Here is a 21,759-nt window from a genome sequence, read left to right as displayed (position 1 = left end):
ATTTCTCAGAATGAGTTTAGTTTTATATATTTGATTAATTAATCAATGAAACAATTAGATAATTAATTTTAAATGTTATGACAATTATAAATTCTTTTTATTTACTGGTATTTTACATTCCATCTAATATAACTTTTCTCATTTTCTTCTTGTTTCTTTTGTGTAATCATTTATTGTATTCTTTAAATGTTTTAAATAACTTATTTTTTAAAAAAAGAAGGAAGACTTACCATAATTCTAATCCATCTTCTAGGAGATACACATGAGGCGGCTGGGAAACATCAGTACTTAGCTGAATAACTGGGAGTAGAAAAGTGTAAAGATTCTTGCTTTCTGCTCCTAAACCCTACAGAAATAATAACCAAAAGAATGAACAACGACAAAAAACCCATGGTCAGATTATGCAAGTATTTGTCCCTAGTTCATTTGCAACTAAGTGGAGTGATAAGAGGCTACTGCAGTGAATAGTAAGATACAATTAACTACATTTTACAAAAATAAGTAAGTCAAAGTAAATTAGCAAATTTGGGATAACACAGCTGCTTAGCAAGACTATGAACTTCTGTGGAACTACAGAATTAGATATAATGCTACACACATATATACATATATAAATATAAAACCTTTGGACCTTTGACTAGATAAGCAAAAAACAATCTATTCAATTGTAAAATAATTTTCTTTTTTTTTTAAAAAAAAAAAGATGTCTCCATGGTGCCATTTACAATTCTAAACTCAAGAGAATAGGGCAAAAGGGCAAAAAAGCCCTGAAGAAACAAGTTACTCTTTTTTTCCTAAGAACATTTTTCATAATTTCACTAACATGGTTAGAAAAAACTCAAATATATGCATGCTAGATTTCCTGAAAGCCAATTTCAACAAGTTGAGAGAAGTAATAGGTAGTATCTCATGGATAGAAATCCTCAGTCAAAGGGAATGCAAGAGGGTTGGGAAATCCTCAAAAATAAGATACTGGAAGTACAATTACACATGGTTTCAATGAGAAAAAAATAGGAAGTAGTTTAGAAAATGCACAGAGAACTTTTAACTGAGCTATGAATTAAAAGTGTCATCTGCAGAAAACCAGTAAAGCTAAAAGGAACATAGATTGCAATGGAAGCAACAAAAAGAACTGTACTGGCTATGTTGGCAGTGAAAAGGAAGAAAATGGGAGGGGTGGACCGACTGCTTGATAAAGATGACAGAATGGTAACATGATGGGGAGATGACAAGGCTCTTAAACTCCTACTTTGCTCTGGACTTCTCCCCAAATGGTAACGGAGTTCAAATGGACTTAAGCAGAAAATTTGACATAGAGAAGGAGTGGCAACTCATGGTAAGCAAAGTGATGGTTAAAGAGCATCTGGCTACCATGAACAAGTTTAAGTCTCTAGCACCAAATCCATTATAGCCAAGGAGTTTGTAGGTATCATTTCAAATCTCCTTTCCACAATCTCTGAGAAATCACAAGAAGAGGCTGAAATTCAGCCTGAACAAATGTACAGTCCTACATTTGGGTAGGGACAATCAAAGGCACAAAGGCACAAAGAATGAGGGGAACTATATTGGGTTCTACAATTCTTTTTTTATTTCTTTCCAGCTGCACCACATTGTTGGTTCATCATGCTCATCTTGCGATCTACCAAAACATCCAGTTTCTTTTAGTTTAGCCTAGAGAAGAGAAAACTGTGGAGAGACATGATAGCTACCTTTGAATATCTGAAGGACCATTATATAGAAGACATAGCACAATTGTGCAGAATTGTTCCAGAAGACAAGAGAAAAAATGGGTTTAAATTACAAGAAAATAGATTTCCTAACAGTAAGAGCTATTCAACAATGGAACAGACTATTTTGGGAGATGGTAGACTTTCCTTTGTTAAACAAAGACTGGACGGTCAACTATTGGGATTAGTAGTGGATTCCTGCTCTGAATGAGAGGTTGCACTAGATTAACAATCCCTTCCAACCCTTACTCTTAATAAGTTAAAAAAAAAACAAGCAGATTTGTACTTAGAATTCATGAAGTATTTAATATCTATAAAAAAGTTACAAATGTTTGGTCCTGATAAGAATGCAATATATCCTAGTAGCCCTTACTTTTAACCCTGAATTTGGATAGGCTACTTTCAATAGTTAAGAAAAAATTCTGTACATTCTTTGAGATAACTGTTTATGCAGTATCATGTATGTTAAAACCCAACACTGATACTGAAAACAGGGCCTAAGGCAGAACTCATATAAATTCAATTATGGTAATAAACTAAAAGAGGTGTTTATGTAAACTGCCAATGGTAACTACATTATTTTTTTAATATGACAGATAGTTACTACTTTGGAATGGAACCAACACATATGAAAAACAAATGGACACCACCATTCCTTCAATTGTAACCACCTGAACCTTTAATACAAGTTGTCAGTGACTTAGTTGAGACAATATCCAAGAACTGAAGTCAAAATGCAATACTGAAATATGCTATCAAGTTATTGGAGAAGACTGTTGATAGATTGTTCCTAATGGAATACAAGTTTCAGATATTTAAAAAATGCAACCAATTATTTTACCAAATGAATTAATAACTATTATTAAGGGATGTTAGATGTAGCATCAGCACCTTTTAACTTTAGGTAGCAGAACATATCTTCCACTGGTCAAGAACTAGAAATACTAAGTAGTTCAGGTTTCTTTCTGTACATAATAATCTACATGCGTCTATAGCAGAGATCAGCTCTTCTATCTCAGAAGAGAAAAAGCAGTCTTCTCTGTCAACTTTATATCAAATACACACTGAAATAAATGTGGAAAGCTTAACAATGGAGAACCTTCATGAAAGAACTCAAACCTGTTCTGATTTTGAAGGATAAATCTGATTGTTAAGTCTATGATTCAGAATAGTTGAAACACAAAGCACAAGAATGTGAAGTGAAAGCAAAAGAAAAAATTACAGAGCAAGAAAACAGGTGAAATAGTCCTGCACAAGCCTCCAATATGTGTATACAGAAGGGGAAGTAAGACAAGGGAGGATGTATGAGGTGAAGCTAAAACAAAATTCCCTTCTCTGAATTAGACAACCTAGAAACCAGGAGACTGAGTTCTAGTCCTGCTTGAGGCATGAAAGCTGGCTGGGTGACTTTGGGCCAATCACTCTCTCTCAGCCTCCAACGTCAGGCTTGGGCGATAAGCTGGTAGGTCAATTCCTGTCACAACCAACAGATCAACATTCAGTTGAAATGGGGAAAAAAAAGTGGACCCTGCACATGTGAGAAAAATGCTAGGAAGAAAAAAAAAACACATTTTTTCCAGGGAAACTTGGAAAACTTTCCACCATTTCTTTCTCCAAAACAAAAGTTTTAGCCAAGGTTTGGTTAGGAAAGGTGTAATAAACCTATTTTATGGGGGGGGGGTGTCTTTTTAAAATAATCTGCATAGTCTTGAGGAACTCCTGGGTTTTCCTCTAGAACAAGGGTGGACAACCTGCATGTGATCCCTGAGACTCATTTCTCTGGCCTTTGTGGCCTTCTATCATGAATGCTAAAATTCACAGCAATTTTCCCCACCATTATAAACTATAGTGTAAACTATATAATATAAACTATAAACTATAGTGTAAGCCCCAGAATAAACTATATAAAGTATAAACTATATAAACTATAGTGTAAGCCCCAGAATAGGGATTATCACAATTAAAAATCATTCAAAGGTCTCTTTAAGAACCAACCACTGTCCATATGTGAACTAACGTCACCTACTTTGTGGCCCTCTGAGCCTATCCCCACATTACTTGTGTTCCTTGGCCACAGAAGGGTTTCCCATTCCTATTATAGTGTAATAAAATGTGCATGTTCAAGTCTGGCAGTGATTTAAGCCTTATATGTTTTATTGCTATAAATGTAGCATAGCACAACAAAATCTCACAGAGGAAGAAAGGCAAAGGGAGAGAAAAAGTTACTCTGAACAACACTATAACATTCCTTTTTAGGCTAACCCTTTAGAAGTTTAGATACACTGTAATATTTTGTTATGGGATTAAATTTAGGATACCAACATTACATAAATTAACAATAAATGAAGGAAAATGGAGAAGATTTTACCTGAATAAGATGAATTAGGGTAGTAAGAATAGCACATCTCAACATATTGTGTTCTTCACTTTGTTTCCAAAGTAGAGGTAAGTACTGAACCAAGCAGGCTACATAAGGTCTTATCTGTAATCAAAAGCAATGTGATATTATTTTTAAGAGTGAAATGAATCTCAACTCTTACATCTATAAAATTAAGAAATGAGCTAACTTGCTGTGTTCACATATGTACTCCTTAATTTCATGACTGCATATTTTCAAGAAAATAAACAATTTCATACTTTTTTAAAAATATGTGAAACCAAATAGTAACAAAATACAAATGCATGTCTGTAATTTATGATACCATAGTAGAATAGCTTTGACTGAAATAAGAATTAACACCATCATTACAACAATTATAAGAGAAGCTCCAGGAAAAGATTTGTATTATATTGCAAGTTCTAAATTATGTTATAAATACTATAAATGAATAAAAATCAATATTATAGTATCTAAAAAAAATCAGTGCTAGATGTTGCCATTTCTTGAACTTTCAAACTGAGAACCAATTACTGTTTCTAGGATTGATAAGAGGCAAATATATGCATCTATCAGGGAATATTTCTGCCAGAGCAATCATCTTCAGTGGCACTTCCCTCAGAAAACAATAGGGTAGAGGGTGTTCCCAACAGAAAACACTTAACCCAACTATCAATCGCAACTCCTCTTCAACAGCTCTTTAGGGGACAGGAATGGGGAAAGGAGCACCAAATAAATTCACATGGGGCATATGAAATTATAAAGCATGTATTAAACCCCCGGACTAGAGGTTTTTTATCCTCAAACATATACTGTAAGACAGGACTGTATCCTTGTTAACCTAAGGTTTACAGATGGGACTGTTAGTTCCTGGATATGGTGCTGCACCATGAAAGCTGCGTTAAATACCTGGAGATTTGGAGTGTAATGCCATTAATGTTTTGAAGATACCCCACAATCTTATTCTATGTTTCACCAGAGCTTAAGGAAGCAATGAAAATTCAGTCTATGGAACTTTATCCCATGAACATCCAATTTACTAAAATACCAGTTTTCATCCAAAACAACAGGAATGTCCTTTAGGATATTTTGATAGTTTTAATGTAGCGTGGCTATAAAATTATACTTCTTCTATTGGCTTCTCTAAGTTTTTCTATTTTGCTGATACATTCTTAAGGAATTTTATTTTTATTGCATTTTATTTTTAGTCTATTATTATCTATCACAAAGCAGGCTGAGTAAAACAGAGATAAAATGGCACACTATTTTATTAAGGAAAACACATACAAACCCAAATGGGTATTATCATTAATGTACTCAAATTCTGAACCTCAAACTGCTTGATATAGCACCTTTTGCTTACTTATTCAGGAAAGGGAGCAGAAGTGATAACTATGAAAAGGTTCTAACACTTGGTGGATTAGTTAGAGAACTTTACTGACTGGAGAAATTTTTTTCATTTTAAAAAATTCAATGAAGTAAAAGAATATGTGGTTCAACATGTTCAAGGAAATGTTCTCTGATTTCAATTTTTTTAAAGTCTTACATGAATTTAGAAGTGAGGGAAAAATGAACTTTATACAAGTTACCTGCATATTGACTCTTTCAATTACACAAGAGAGAACATGGAGGACATGCATCTTTGTATCGCATTCTCTAACTTCTTGAAGAAGTTTAAAGAGCAAGGTAAACATAGATTCCAGGTACTATAAGAAAAAAGTAAGTTGGTTGTTAGTAAAGAATTGTTTCAGTTACTGATCCAAAATAAATTTTATATGCAAAATACAGGGTCTATCCTTGCCTAGAATCTAATCCTATAAATCTTTTTATTAAGCATTAACTAGGATTCATACCCAGTCTCTTCCTATTTCAGGGTTCCCAATGAGTTTTTCTCCTTTTCTTTTTTTATTCTCTATCCCTCCTGCCTTTTCTACTAATCATCTTTCCTCATACTCAGTTTTAACATATCTGAAATGATAACCACTCATTAAGTATACAGTATCTATCTATATAACACATTACTATAAAATGTTTCTGCTATGAATTAGCAAGGTAGAAATTAGAAACTGTAAGAAACATAAACTTGAGGAGAACAAAGAGACTTTTAAATAGGCCAATCACAATTCTGCTAAGATTTCATCATAATTACAGTGATAATGAATTAGTGCAGTTTGCTGCAAGTTAAACAGAAGCAGAATAAGAGCAAGCTTTGGAGAATAATTGAATTGTTCACTGAAGGACTTGAAAGAGAATTATGGTATTGTAAATAGCTTGTGGAATGTTAAATACTCATTTTTAACTTATTTTTTAAAAAAGCACTTAAATTTTAACTATGCCCTAAGAAAGGACTGTTTTCCAAATTACATTATCTTCCTTCCTTTTGTTTCCTTGCGTTTCGTGTCACATGACCTATCACTGTGTTAACTTTCACAATTAAAATATTCCCACTTTTCAAATGAACTATTTACTTGCCCTTACAGATAAAATACTTACTGGTAAGAACTGGTCAGTCCTAAACTCAAAGTCATCCACAGGTAAAATTGAGTTAAGAAAAACTGTATTCTGTATCTAATGATTAAAACAAAAACAAAACCCCAAACCCAAGCACAATCCAATCAATTTCAGCAATTCTGTTATATCATGATTTAAATAAAGAAAAGGATATCAAGTTTCAACGTTGTTGCTGTCTCAATACGGACCTGAATGAAAATAACTGAATCAGAACATGGGTTGTCCAGTGTTTATAAAATAATTTTAAAATAAAACATCTATATCTCAACTTTTCTACTTCTTAAATTGATGCTAAAGAACAGATTACAAATACATATAATTTATTTATAGTCACAGTCCAATAAAACACAACTATAAATTTTAAAATGCAGAAAAACCAGACATGAAACAATCAAAAAGGAAAGAGGATATCAATCAGCTTCTGCAAGCCATAGCTATTCCTAGAAACCTGGCAACCTTTATAGTGGTTGTCCAAGTTAAGTCTTGCAGAAGGAAGACTCTAATTTCTTGATCAGAGAGACAATTAAAATTTCTGACAATTGGGCTTGCTGCCAGATGAAATAGGTGGTACAATGGGCAGCATAACTATGCATAGGTTACTGACTTAATCTCTGTAACTGAACAGATACATATGATTGTTGCACAGGGGACTTGTATATTTGCTTATAGTCTCCATAATAGATAGCGTGCCAATTCAAGCCAAGATAAATAATCTCATATGTGGAATATGTAGAATGTTATAAAGGTAGCTAGGAATCACCCATGGAGAACCTGCAGTTGTGCCATAATAGGGATGGATGATTTTGGCACTCTCACTTTATAGATCTAAATGCCAAATCCATTGTGTAGGTTTGATTAAGATTTTAACTAGGCCAAGTGACGATATTGCCACAGCATGCCAGATCAGAATCAATTTGACTCCCCAGATGAGGAAAACCTATCCAGTAGGGTGAGGCGAATTTATTTCAGCTAAAATCTGGGACAGCAAAGTCTCAGGCCTCAAAAAAACTGCAATCAAGCTCTAGCTGAACAAAGGCATTTGAAGGTGAGGGACATGAAATATGGCTTTCAGAAACTTAGACTGAACAGCTTCTAAAGCAGGGGTAACCTTATAAACACAGAGTTGTGCACTGTATAACAAGAAGCCCAGAACCTTTGGTTTATACAATTTTATTGCTGCAGAACATAATTATTGCCCTGATGACTAGCATATTTTAAGATTGCATTAGAAACCATGAAAGCTCAATTAGTTATTCCAGTAGGTGGAGGGTTGGAAGTGGATTCCTAGGTACTTGAAGTCCTTAACTTGATCAATTGGTCTTTTGTTAAATTCCATTTAACAGGGGACTTAAAGAGCATTCTAGAGAAAACCAAACCTTAGTTTTTGAGTAAATGATTTCAAGAAATTCCCTAGAACAGTAGGACACTAAAAAAGCTAGTCACCTATGCAGGCCCACTTGGGTTATGAATAAAAATGAATGTTCATCTGCATACAAGGGTGGTAGGCAAGTGTTGGAGGGTGAAATTCTGGTTTAGAAAGGGCTGTAATAATGTCATTTATATAGAAGTTGAAAAGGGCAAGAATATAGCCCTGTTTGACTCCTCTGATAGGAATGAGGTTGGTTAATCTGCATTGTAGTATATTAATATAAGAAGGCAACTAATTCCCTTGCTCAGAGAAGGCAACTAATTTCCTCCATAGTTTCTCACAAGAAATTGAAGACTGACCTTAGATCAATAAATGTATTTTATTTACATTCATATGCCACCCATCTCCCCCAGAGAGCAACTGTCACATAATGTTACATAAAGGGCACTTTTGGTAGGGCTGAAATATTTTTCAGCTAAATGGTGCAAAATTGTACATTGATACACTTGAATATTCTGCTTGTTCAGAAGCCAAGATATTCTCTAAATACATCCAATCTAAATGTTTATGGTATAAAAATTGGGCACAGAGTTTATTAATTATTAATATAACTGGGCAATAGTTGGGATGACTTTACTATTACCTTTCTTGTGTATGGGGAAAGTGACAGAATTAAGCCACTCTTTGAGGAGTGATAGAGAGTTATTAATGGCAGTAATATCTAACACAGAGGCCCACCGATGAGAATTTATTTTCAGTAATTCTGGCAAAAACATATCTTTACCTGGAACTTTGCCATTTTTCAACTGAGAAATTGGTTTTTTTATTTCTGATTGTGAAATGGGGGGCCAGTCATGGTAGGGATCAGAATCACCATCAAAAGGAGCACTGAATACATTGCTAAATTATCTCAGCCAGGACCCTAAAAAGATTAAATAATTGGCACTGGAGATAAATGTATCTGAAGAGCACAAAACAAAGTGCCAGAACAGATTATCACCCTTATTTGTTTCTGCTTGTTGGAATCTTAGTCCATTTCACTAATGAGTAGTTCTGTTTTTTCTCCCTTAGGCTTTTATATTCCTTTTTTAGTAAAAAGAACATTTCACAAGAGGGAGATTCATTATAAAAGTGGCAAGAACAGATTTAAATAACTGAAGATTAACTTTCAAAATTTTACATTAAAAAATTGTGAAGAACACTTTTCCTTAAATATTTTATAAAAAGTAAAAGTCTTTGGAGAAACTCTTCATAAGCAAATATGTTTGTCATATTTGCAAGGATCTGAAATTATACAATATACATTAATAACGCTCAGATTTGAGAATAGCTTTCAGGGTTGAAGAAAAGGGGAAGCACATTCAAACTTTATTTTCTTTCTTTGGTATTGACAATATTCTTGCTGAGAAGAGATAGAAAAATTAATATTGTGCATTGAGCCTGTGCTAGAAATTATTCTGTGCAATATTGGTTTGCTTCAGACTGATATGCCTGACAGTATGTCTTATCTTTTTTATTAAAAATGTTAGCTTTCTACAAGGCTTTTCTTCCTGCTATTTGAACTGTCTGCAAGTCAAAATTATCAATTAATCTGGTGAAAACTGAATTATACTTCATTTATTTAACTTCATAATAATCAGAACAGATCTTTAGGTAAAGATAGTATGCACACACACACACAAATATATACATATACACACATATACATACACATGCACAAACACACAAGACTCCCTAAATCATTGTGACACAATTAGAAATTGATTGATGACTTTGAAATCTTTGTTGGGACTTAGTTCCTGTTTTAATTTTACATCACATGTTTTCCCTGCATTAAAGGCTGTGCATATATTTTGATAATGCTGGGAAAGAAACTTGTATCTGATCCAAGAGGCTGGAGTAAAAACAGAAGCCACAGTGTATATCAGGATCGTAAACATAGAACAGATCACAATTCCCTGTACTGAAGTAACAAGGTTATAAGGAAAAAGAATTTATTGGTGCTGAATTCCAGCAATGTAACTGAGATCTTAACAGGTGCTTCTGGCTACCCTTGGCTCTAGGTGCTTCTAATTAGAATAATTTCAGACATTCTGTTTCTTCTACTTTCTCCTAAATTAGTTCCTAAAGCCCTGCCTTTGATTCTCAATACAAATATATATTTGCTTTCAAGGACTTAGCAACATTTCAGATTCTTCTAGTGCTAGGCTAGACAGAGATCAGTTGACATCCTGCTCCAGCATTATGAGATTAGTAGTAATGTTTTTTTGTGCTTCTTTCTCCAATTTAGTCACATCCCAGCCAGGGCTAATGCTTTCCGCTTATCTTCAACTATTCTTTTCAAGAACTATTCCACTTCATTAACAACAAACTGATTCCTGACATAACATGATCCTGAGACTTCTGACAGAGAAACAAATAGGAAGTCCTGAGAATCCTGACAGAGAAATGGAATTGGGGCACTACAGCATTCATTATGAGGTTAACATATTTAAAATAGATTAGAACTTAATGACACTAGTAGAGGCAATAATGATTTGTGATTAGGAAGCCAGTAACAAATCCATTGTCATGAACATATTCATGATGTGATTAAGATTGACTTCAGGCTATCTGTAAACTCCATTAAGAATGGTGGTCCAAATTTAAGGGTCCAGCATTGGAGAGGGATATAGTCTAAGGGCTGTCTGTGACATTTGGAGGATTCTCTAGCTGATTTAGCTTGTGGTTATTGTGAAGATCTGTGCCTGGAATGACAAGATGACTTGGACCATCAATACAATCCCTCCAAAATTTTCGAGTGCATTAACAAACTGTGACAATGGAATAGATGAATCAACAATTACAGCCTAAAAATGACTGGTAACTAGTGAAAATACATCTTCAGACTTATTCTGTGGCAGTTATGGCAGCTGAATTTGCACAATGTCACCCACAGCAATTTTGATTGATCAAAGATTTCCTTGGTATCATACAAAGTGGACCCCCAAGCCTTACTGTGATAGGTTTGCTGCATTTTGCAGCACATCCATATTGAATTAAATGTCAAGATTTTGACAGTCAAAGAGGAATGTAGTTAGCATGAGATGGATTCAGGGCAAAGAAGCTAAATCTTAATTTAGGTAAAAGAGAGGAACTCCAAGAATAAATTTGACAAACCAGATAAATTTGACAAAGCTTGTAACTGAGTTACAACTGTTATAGTTAGGAGTGCTTTTCATGAACACTACCTGGAGAAACAGATTTGTTTTAGTCAATGACATTCTGTTTAAACTACCATAATGTGGGATAGACAGAATCACCTTGAAGATGGTTTAAAACAGCAACTGAAGCAAAAAGCAGATGTCTATACATAGATGGAAGCAGAAGTAAAACATTTGATTTTAATAGTATAGCAGCTGCAGTGATTGTTGATGTACAGGCAGTCCTCATTTAGTGACCACAATTGGGATTGGCAACTTGGTTGTTAAGTGAAGCAGTCACTAAGAATCTTTCCTCAGCCTTCCTCTGCTTTACAGACTTGTGAAGGTTGTAAATGCGAGGATTAGTTGCAAAGTTACTTTTTATCACTGTTGTAACTGTGAACTGTCACTAAATGAGGCAGTCACTAAATGAGGATTACATGTACAGTCATGTGAAAAAGTAAGTACACCCCATATAATTCTTTAAACATGTATTCAATATTTTATTTTCATTCAAACAGTATATAAGGATAAAGGTGATATAATTGAACAAAAAAGCTGTGAAAAATTGACTTTGCAATCTTTTATTCAACAAAAAACAGACATGGCATTTCCTTCTGTGGAAAAAAGTAAATATACCTTTGGTTCTAATACCTGGTATTGTTCCCTTTGGCAGATACATCCTCAAGTAGGCATTTCTTACAACTGCCTACCAATCTCAGACATCAGCTGGGATGATTTTTCTCTTCATTCCTCCATGCAGAATTTTTTCAGCTGTGTGATGTTTGTGGGATTTCTTGCAATCCTGTTTCTTGCACAGCCCATTTCAAATCACCCCACAGCATCTCGATGGGATTTAGATCTGGGCTTTGACTGGGCCATTCCAGAACCCTCCATTTTTTTTTTCTTTTTCAGCCATTCCTTGTTGGATTTACTGGAATGTCTAGGGTCACTGCCATGTTGGAAGGTCCCCTTTCACCCTGGTATTTTCAAGGATGTGCTGATGTCCAGACGCAGTCTCACCCCACCCAGCTTAGAAAAGCAAATGCTAAGACAGAGTGGGGGGGGGTGTAGGAGGAAAGGTGATAAGCAAATGGCATACAGACAGGGACATGGAGGCAATGTCTGGAGATTGGCAGCTATTACAAGCAGGCAAGAGGACTATCACTCAACTGCCAGGACCACAAGTTATGATGAGTAGCATATCCTGATGGAAGTCCTGCCTGGAGCTTTGCCAGGAGCTCAGTAGCAACTAGAAGAGGAACTACCACACTGAGACTGCACCTCATCCCAACTAGTGTAAGAACTTTTGGAAGGAGGCAAAGGTTACATGCAACTTTACAGACTTAGTGACTTTTGCTTGAACTAAGTATTAAAGGACTATTAAAGACATATTTACATGGCAACATCACCTTGCATGTCTTAGATGGGTGGAGAGCAATAGTCTATTGTTGGGGGAGGTGTGTGCTATAATAAAGCATTTTGTACAGATTCGCTACCCTGTGGTGCGTCCAGTCCTTGGAAAGCAAAGAACCCTCCCAAGCAGCTAGGCATATGGTAAATAAAAGCTATTTGAAAAAAAAATTTAGACGTACCACTAGATCTTCATCTTGAAGCAAATTACAGATTGCTTCATACAACATAGGTCTCAAATCAGACTTGAATTTCACAGAAATCCATTGTCCAATTAGCCAGATCACTCGCCGACGTATTGGTTTATACCTATAAAAGCAATAATTGTTTTTTGAAGTCAGGGTTACTAAAATTGTTTAAGGATTAATATCAAAACATTTTCAGTAATTTTATTCTTTCTACCTACAAAGTCTGAACACTTGCAGTTTCTTAACAGTCTCTGAATCTGGGGTTAGTATATTGCAAATATTACTTCAATTTTGTATAAAAATAAATAAAAATGTGCTGACAATTTCAAAGAAAGACTTATAGCAAAACATTTAATATCTAACACAGAAATTCAATGAGTAAAGTTAATTGTTAATTACATGAATATTTCTTTTGTAATCTCTGTATCATGAGTGTATTTGGAATTTTTGAGAACCAGAGTTTGTAATATTCATTATTTCCAATGAATATAATTCTGAAAAGCAGTTTTCCAGAAGTTGGTAAATTACAATTCTCAGTAGGAAGACTATAGGTTTCATGAATAATGTCATTTTTTTCCTTGCTGACAGTTTTTTTTTTCATTCAAATCATATCAATGATATGACTGGATCTAAACATTTGTTTCAAGAATGTATATTAAAGAAAAATGAAGTCTTTCTTACGTCCAGCTCGAATTCTAGTAAAAATGCTGGAGTGATTTGCTACTGCCTTTTTCCAAGATTACTTTTTTTAGCTTCCCCGTCTAGGCCGCAGTCCTGGGATTTCCTGCTAGTCACCTATCCATCTGCTTCTTTTTTTCAAGCAACTATGGTTGCTAGGTGCTGCCACTGTATGTTAAGGCAATTTACAGTACGATGCAAGGTTCAAAATATACAAAATACTTAGTGTCTTGCATTACTGCAATCCAAAGGGTGTTAACATCCAGAGTGCAGCCTAGACACATAGTGTAGCACTGTAGCAATTCCTTATTTTCCAATTTTATCAAAGCTATGTGTAGCTTATTGTATATTGTGGAAGGAGTACAGAAAGAAGTAACAGCAGGTTGGCCAGTGCAATGCCAGCAATTATGTCAGATCCCAAAGCTAGAACAAGGGAAGAAAGTGGCAGAGAGTTCGATAAAATTCAACACATGCATAATCTTATATTTAACAATAGTCTATAGTACATACAATATTTCTAAATTTATTGAATGCTGAGAAAACAATTTTCCCCAAACATAAAACTGCATTATTTACACTGAATTTGCATCAACAGCCAACTAAAAAGGCACATACCTGTTATGAATAACTTGCAATTCTGCTAGTAGCTGGCTTTTAAACCACTGATCAAAATCCACACTATCAAAGAGTTCATATGCTGCTAGTCCAACTGCATTGTACACTGAAGGAGGAAAAATCAAACTTAGGCATTTATTTAAAAAAAAATGTTAAAATGTATTTTGAAATATACTGGTTCAACAAGGAATGTAATTTATCAAACACATTAATTTATGTAAGACATTTAAACTGTCACGTTGAGCTCTAACATAAAAAGGACACTGCTGGACTAGATCAAAGGCTTACTTGGTCCATTATTTTGCACTCAAAGTAACAGACTATGGGTGCCTTTGGGAGACCCACAGAATGATACGAGCAATCTTCTAAAATTTCAACTAAACAAGTTAACAGCTAATAGTTTACTATAAACTGTTGGATTTATATATATACAAATCTATATATAAAAAGCTCTAGTGTAAGTAGATCCATCATTCATGGATGTCTAAAGATAAAAAGATAATCTAGCTCTTTCTAGTAAACTTAAACTTAAAATTTCTCTCTCTACACACACATCTACATCTATCAAACTAAAAATTTCACAGCAAAGTCTGATGCATGCCTAATCATAACTCCTCTGAGTTCAATGTAAATTCATTTACAGCCTTTAAAAAGCTCCTTCAAAGTTCCATAGTTTCACAAATATTCTTCCTAAAACTCTATAGGATATGCAAATCACTCCAAGCTCAGAACGACAGTTTCAACTGTTTCAAGTTCAAGGAAACAAACAAACAAACTTCAAGCTTGGGACACAGTAAAACAATCCACTCCATGTTGCTTTGTGTATTCCAAAATTGTGTAATTGGTTGTTTTCTTTTTAATTCCCTCAACCTGTGGACATTTGGAGAGTGCATTAGCCAATAAGCAATAGGCATCAAGTTCTACCTTGTTGTCATTAACTGGAGATAGATGAAAAATGGGATGTAGGTGAGGGAGAGTCCACTACTTTTGTTTTAAAATTCTTTGCTGTGGAGAAGTTAAAATTCACAGGTATTATTATCATTGTCATCATCATTATTCCTATATGCTCTGTGTATATAGAGCATTTATTAGAGAAGCTGTTAAATGAAAAAATGTGCATGTCCATGTCAGACAGTGCAACTATGTTACTGAGATTTCCATTTAACTTTTCTTTTGTTGTCTGCTATGGGTATTTCTTAAAAAATACCCCCCCCCCAATTTTTCTGTAGGTTGGGTGGTAGACTGGCTTTAGCATCAAACCATCTATTTCTCTGACCCTAGGACATAAAATGAGTGATGGGATTTTGTTTCCCATGACAGAACATTCAAAACATTTCAAAACTTGTTCTGTTGGAAAACAGTCCCTGGAAACATCCCAAGAACATGTTCTAGGTGGGACTGTTCTATTATCAAGTTCAGAATAATTTTTTACTTCATTCCTGTGCAGAACCTTAATTCTTAAACTCTTCTATGTTAATTACCTGCACTGTTTATTCTGATAATTGTTTTCAAAACTTCTGAGAATGTTATACTGTCATTTATTAAAAGACATTAAGATTTTAAAAAAAACCTGAATTTACCAGCATCTTTAATCAGAAGAGTATGAGTATCATCCATGTTCGTGGGGCCTGAAGTAAAAGAAACATATGTAAAGGAAAAAGAAGAGTTAGAAAGTCAGCCTATTAGTGAATATATGAAGACATAAATCATTTTCATGTGAAAGTAGAGAAATATGCATTTGTTTGATAGTTATAATCATATCAAAATTGGAAGAAACCAAATGAGGGACAAGCATTTACTTGAAAAGGGAAAACAGATACTTATTTATGCATGATAACCAATTATCAGCACTATAACACAATTGCCTTTACATAAACAAATACAAACTGGTTTCAAATATCTCATTCTCTCAAAAATTAATTATGAGTATCTATATCTGAACAGTGCTCCATTCAGAATGTCCTAGAACTTAGAAGGACATTGCTGTGGCTCTTATCACTTTCCTCAGTTTCTTTGACCACTTCTAAAAATTGATGGAACCTATCAGTAGAAACATCTGTACAGGTAAGAGTGAAGGTTTTGTATATTTCTAGATGACCACTTGAAGAACTAGAGCTATTGGTGAATAACCAGTTCTTTTTCATTGGGGTTATTAATCGGCAGAAGTTCAGGTGATCACAAAGTTAAGTATCTCAGGACCTTCTGTGTGAATGCAGTGCTGCATCAAGATCAAACATCTGACAGGTACTATTTTATGAACTGGAAGGTTGGGCTTAAGTTGAAGCTCTACAGACTGAGATAACCCTTGAAGAATGACTCTGAATACCTCACAACAGGGAAGACTGGCCAGGTGGTAGGAAAGAGGTTTCTTAATTAACATGCAAAAAACCAGGGACACTGGTACAATATGTTTAACAGGAGGGCATGAGAATAAAGAATTCTTCAGGAAGTGATTCCAATATATAGCTTATCCAGTATTTATTCTAGTTTTTATTCCAATTATTTTATAATTTCTAAAAGGTATGGGATCAAAGTACACATCAGATTTGAGGGGAATAAATTCCTACTTTGCTTTTCCCAGGTTTCATATGGTTATTCTTCAGACTGTCCTGATCTGGCTCTACTTGTTCACATCCATACATTTGAAGGGTGCCTATTTCTAATATTACCACCATTCCTTACCATCATTGTTCCTACCGTTTCTGCATAGGATCTAATAGTTTACATTCAGGGCCTTGTACTTTGGCCCTCCTACAGCACGTTAGGTTTTAACTAAATGCATGATAGTTATAGCAGAATGGTTGCACCATACAAGGGTGACAGCATACCCCTACTCAGAAGAGTAGCTCATTATCATCTCCTCTAAAAAATATCTCACATATGATCTCTTTTTCACTCTAGGTGTCAAATCCTGTGCTGAGGGCATGATCCAGGAAACAAGAAAGACACAGAATTAGGGATAACTATGCACAAAAACATCACTAATTGCTGATTACGTATCCTGCTTATTTCTGATCCTCCAAATGCTGTCTTCAAAAGCTCAAAATATGTAGTATCTTGCCAAAGTGAGAGAAAGCAAGTTCAGTAACCTTTATTACAAAATACAGATAGTCCTCGTTTAACAACCACTCATTCAGTGACAGGTTGAAGTTATGAGGGTACTGAACAAGGAGACTTATGATCAGTCCTCATAGTTCCAGCTGTCGCAGCATTCCCATGGTCATGTGATTACAATTCAGGTGCTTGGCAACTGGCTTGCAATTACAATGGTAGCAGCATCCCACAGTCACATGATCACCATTTGAGACTTTCACTGCCAGCTTCCGACAAGCAAAGTCAATGGGGAAGCCGGCAGGAGGTCGCAAATGGCAATCACGTGACATTGTGCCTAACAACCATGTGGGATTTGCTTAACTACGGCAACTGGAACTGCTGTTATTAAGTTGGCACAGTCACGTGACATTGCGCTTTACAACCATTTTGCCTAGCAATGGAGTTGCCAGTCCCAATTACTGTAATTAAGTGAGGACTACTTGAACATATAAAGTTTGCATTGTTTCTCTAGTGTTGTTTCTACTGTAGTAAAAGCCCCAACATACTGTATACTGAGATATTTAAAAGGTTTTTCAGTTAATACCAGATAGGACAATTCAACACACGTTAGGACAAACACTGGTAATGAATGAATTTCAATAATTCATTTAGCAAAACCAAACCAAACTTCTCAACTCAACTCTAATCTTGTTCATAAAATTTAACTAAACCTAATGAATTCCCTGTTTAAAGTTCATTAAATTACCTGATGAATATCTAGAACTATATTATTTCCTACAATTTTTGGTGAAGTCTTAATTTAATTAATTTAATAAAAACTGGCAAAATATTTATATTACTCAGTGAAAGTTATATATTCTAGTATTGTATACTATTAAACATGTTATTAAAAATACCTTGTAGGGAGTGAACCATTTCTAGAAGAACTGGAGTAAGCGTTTGATTATATTCATGAAAAATATCAATGAAAAGCACTTCTGTGCATGGCTGAAAATGAATTAAAATTGTTCATTATAGAAGGCAAACAATGATGAAGCAAATTAGCTTGAAATACTAAGAGAACTGCCAACTAGGACATGAAACAGATGCATAAAGTGGTTAGTTCTATAACTTACAGACATTATAATCAGTGAATCCATCCAATTACATTATCACTTGCCCTAAGCATGCACTGCTGTCTGCAACACTGTTCTATCCCTGTATTACAGTTTTTCCCATTCCCTTGTCTCTTTACTTGTTATTTTCTTCAAATGACAGTACTTACCATTTCACTTCACTGTCCAGTATACCAAACTCTACTTTTACAACTGAGTTCCGACATACAGGAAAATGTATTTAAACATGGCTTAGGCTACCACTACTTCACATTCCCAGTTAAATTATTGTTTTGGATACTCCTAGAGAAATTATATCTTATTGTTGCTTAGCCTGGGGCAATTACTCCAACAGTAATTCATAAGCAGGAGTCTATTTAAGTTTGAAAGAATTTTCAAACAGCTATCAACACCCATGAAGAGGTTCCACATTATGGAACAAGTAAATAAATAAACCCCCCAGGCAGACATTGCATGGTCTTTAGATTTCACAAAGCTCCACTCTCCTGGTTTTGTCAAAACTTGGACTTTAGCATGTCCTTAGAAAGTTTTGACTGGTTAATTTTTATATTAAAAAAAGGTCTGCAGTTAAATTATATGCCACATACTTACCCGAATACTGTATTTCCAAGAATCGCCTCCTGTTTCTTCAACAGCTATATAATATGAAAAAATTACATTTAAATTTTACATAAGTATCCAATATTTATCTTTTTGGTGTTATATTTTTATGAGTACACATATGAAATTCACATTAAAATAATAGCTTTTTACAAACAAAATGCTTATGGAAATCATAATTATATAGCAATACACACTGTTTACTATTTATATTATTTGTAGATACTTGGAAAACTAGAATGCTATTCACTGAAATAAAATTAAACTAAAAGAATAAGATTTCTTACTAAAGCCTTCAGGGTCCTCTTCCCACATTGTTAGTTCTTCCTCAGTTAATAAGAAGTACTGAGTGACTAACCGCCTGCATATCTCCATTAATGTTGGATACGTAAAGAATGATGCTTTTATTTTATGAGCTTCAAGAGTTTCAGGACTGCTATCTGCAGTAAAATAGTTCACAAAAAGAAAATAAGTATTTTACTAATTTATTAGAAACAACTAAGCAATTATGAATACCACTGAACTGGGAAAAAAAAAACAAATTACCTTCTATATTTTTGGATGGCTTATAAGCATAATTTTTGACAATCATCTTAATCAGATTCATGCATTGGACAATGAAACGCTCAAAAACAACTCCTTCACCAGCCTCTGTGAAAACATAGCTTACAGAAAATTCCAGTGATCTCTGAATTAGAGAAGTGAATGAAAACGGATGTTGGTCCAAGAAGTCTAAAAGCTAAAAGTTGAAAAAATATATATAAGAGAATACCACCCCAAAAACATTAATGGTTAATATAATAATAGTAAGAATTAAAAGCAACATGGGCAGCTCTCAGAATAACAAATGGCTTATTTTAAAGTACACCAGGCATATTTAGCATTTAAAGTTTAATAGATGATTTCATTTATAATTCTAATTCAGACTAGGAGACTTTCCAATTCAAGAGCAGAGTATAAATGATTAAAATAATTCCAGAAGATACAGTCAACAGTTCCCAAAATCTATAACTATATAAAACTGAACAGAAAAGAAACAGAAAACTGAAGCTTCAAATATTTGAAACAATTTTAAAATATTCTCTTGCATAGTGGACTAAGAAGACTTTCTCCTATTATTTGGTTTTGATGCACAGCTCAAGAAAAAGGTTTATTAAATTAATATTATATTACTACCTTCTCTCAACAAAGCTATCAATTGGTTTAGATACTGAGAACACTCCAGAAATTAAGCAAGAATCATGCTTAATTTACTAGTCAGCTCAAATTATACTTTATTTTTATTTTAAATGTAAAACTCTTGAATCCAAAGAAAAATAAATACTGTATTCTCCCTGACTGCTAGTAAGAAGCCAGTTCCTACCTTAAGTGAACACTCAACAATCCCAATAAAACTGAACTATTTTTATTATTTGTTTTCTTAGTACCTTTCTGCAAAAGGTTGAAAACTTAAAAAAACAAACATGTATTTTCACTTATATTTGGAAGTTATATTTACAGATCTATTTAAGCAGAAGTAAAACAGAGACAGGAGAACCCAGAAATCATCTTAATCACACTCCATCATATCATATACTGGTCCAAAATCAGAAAAGAAATAGACCAGATGACAGAATACTCAGAATAAGTTATAAGGCATGGTACTAATTGAAAGCAATTCATAAATGTTACTTTTGTTATATAAAAGCAGCTACAGCTGAACAAAGCACATTCAAGAGGTGCAAAGGAAAGTACCTTTCTTCTTGCTTCAGTCCTGACAAAAATCCCATCTCAGAAACTGCTATTTATAGTTTAAAGGAATCTTTCATTAGAGTCAATTAGAGCTTCTCTTAACATGAAAATAGTAACTTCCAATATGTAATTTTTGAAAAAGCCTGGCAAGAAGAGAAAGGAACATTGGATATGCTATTAAGACCCTTTTGCTACTGGGGAGGATATTGAACAGTAGTTAATTCTTATGGTTGAACATGCCTTGATCACCCCATGGATGGACTATTACAATATGTTCTACATGATGCTGCCCTTGAAAAGCATCCAGAAGTTATAGCTGGTACAGAATAAAGCAGCATAAACAGCCATGAGCGGACCATACCATGCCCATGTAATACCTATACTCAGTGAGCTGCACTGGTTACCTGTTGGCTTACGGGTATTATTCAAGGTGCTGATTGTCACCTTTAAAGCCCTACATGTCATAGGACCTAGTTATTTGTGGGACTGTCTCCCATGTTGGCTTCTGCCAATTTGGTCAGATCTAGCAGAGTTGTCTTTTTCCTGACCTTGTCAATCAAGCAATGTCATCTAGCAGGACTCAGGAAATACTCTTCTCTGTCAGAGCACCTGCCCTCTGGAACAGCATCATCCAAAGGGTTGCAAGATCCCCACCTCATCAGCCTTGCAAAGAGCATTAAAAACATGGTTCTTCTGCCAGGTCTTGGCTTAGGGTGACTGGGGGCTTCTTGTTTGTTTTATCTCCGTGGGTAAGAGACTGAGCTGGTTCTTGTTGTTCTCTTCTGAATGACTCGTTAGATTTTATGTTGGTTTTTTTTTACTGTTTTTTATATATTAAGCACCCAGAATTGTTGGAGTTGGGTAGCCTAAAATTTTGAAATATAAATGAACTCCTCCTGTTCAGTCAGTCAGATTGTTAGTACTCTTTCCAGAGAGAAGTACTCAGCTTCAGGATGGGGAGTGAAGATTACCAAAAGCTTATTTACTAGATAAATAGAGAAATAAACCCAGACATATATATGTATATATACATGTATATGGGTGCATATGTACATATATACATACAATACAGAGACACACAAATTCAGAGAAGAGAAGAGAAGAGAAGAGAAGAGAAGAGAAGAGAAGAGAAGAGAAGAGAAGAGAAGAGAAGAGAAGAGAAGAGATCCTTTGGAGGGCAGGGAAATACCAGTTTAACC

At 34.6% G+C, this 21,759-nt stretch overlaps 1 protein-coding gene across 2 annotated transcripts in view; it reads right to left on the bottom strand.

Annotated features, from left to right (window-relative positions):
- The window catches only part of IPO11 (importin 11), a 96,230-nt gene that overhangs the window by 44,037 nt on the left and 30,434 nt on the right, over positions 1 to 21,759 (bottom strand). For both annotated transcript variants that reach the window (XM_007424193.4, XM_025164072.2), the window contains exons 10-21: positions 19,376 to 19,568; positions 19,117 to 19,269; positions 18,821 to 18,864; positions 18,011 to 18,101; positions 15,641 to 15,688; positions 14,061 to 14,166; positions 12,762 to 12,888; positions 6,770 to 6,803; positions 6,598 to 6,638; positions 5,694 to 5,810; positions 4,096 to 4,209; positions 231 to 346 (exon numbers count right to left, since the gene is read on the bottom strand). In XM_007424193.4, the coding sequence (XP_007424255.1) occupies positions 231 to 346; positions 4,096 to 4,209; positions 5,694 to 5,810; positions 6,598 to 6,638; positions 6,770 to 6,803; positions 12,762 to 12,888; positions 14,061 to 14,166; positions 15,641 to 15,688; positions 18,011 to 18,101; positions 18,821 to 18,864; positions 19,117 to 19,269; positions 19,376 to 19,568 (1,184 nt within the window). The remainder of the gene's footprint in view (positions 1 to 230; positions 347 to 4,095; positions 4,210 to 5,693; positions 5,811 to 6,597; positions 6,639 to 6,769; positions 6,804 to 12,761; positions 12,889 to 14,060; positions 14,167 to 15,640; positions 15,689 to 18,010; positions 18,102 to 18,820; positions 18,865 to 19,116; positions 19,270 to 19,375; positions 19,569 to 21,759) is intronic.

This window comes from Python bivittatus, unplaced genomic scaffold, assembly GCF_059951505.1.
Source record: "Python bivittatus isolate LINGU-HERP-01145 unplaced genomic scaffold, Pbiv_v1 ctg000850_np1212, whole genome shotgun sequence".
Taxonomy (NCBI): domain Eukaryota; kingdom Metazoa; phylum Chordata; class Lepidosauria; order Squamata; family Pythonidae; genus Python; species Python bivittatus.
Note: the sequence above shows the minus strand (reverse complement) of the source record. Positions and strands in the feature narration are given on the sequence as shown.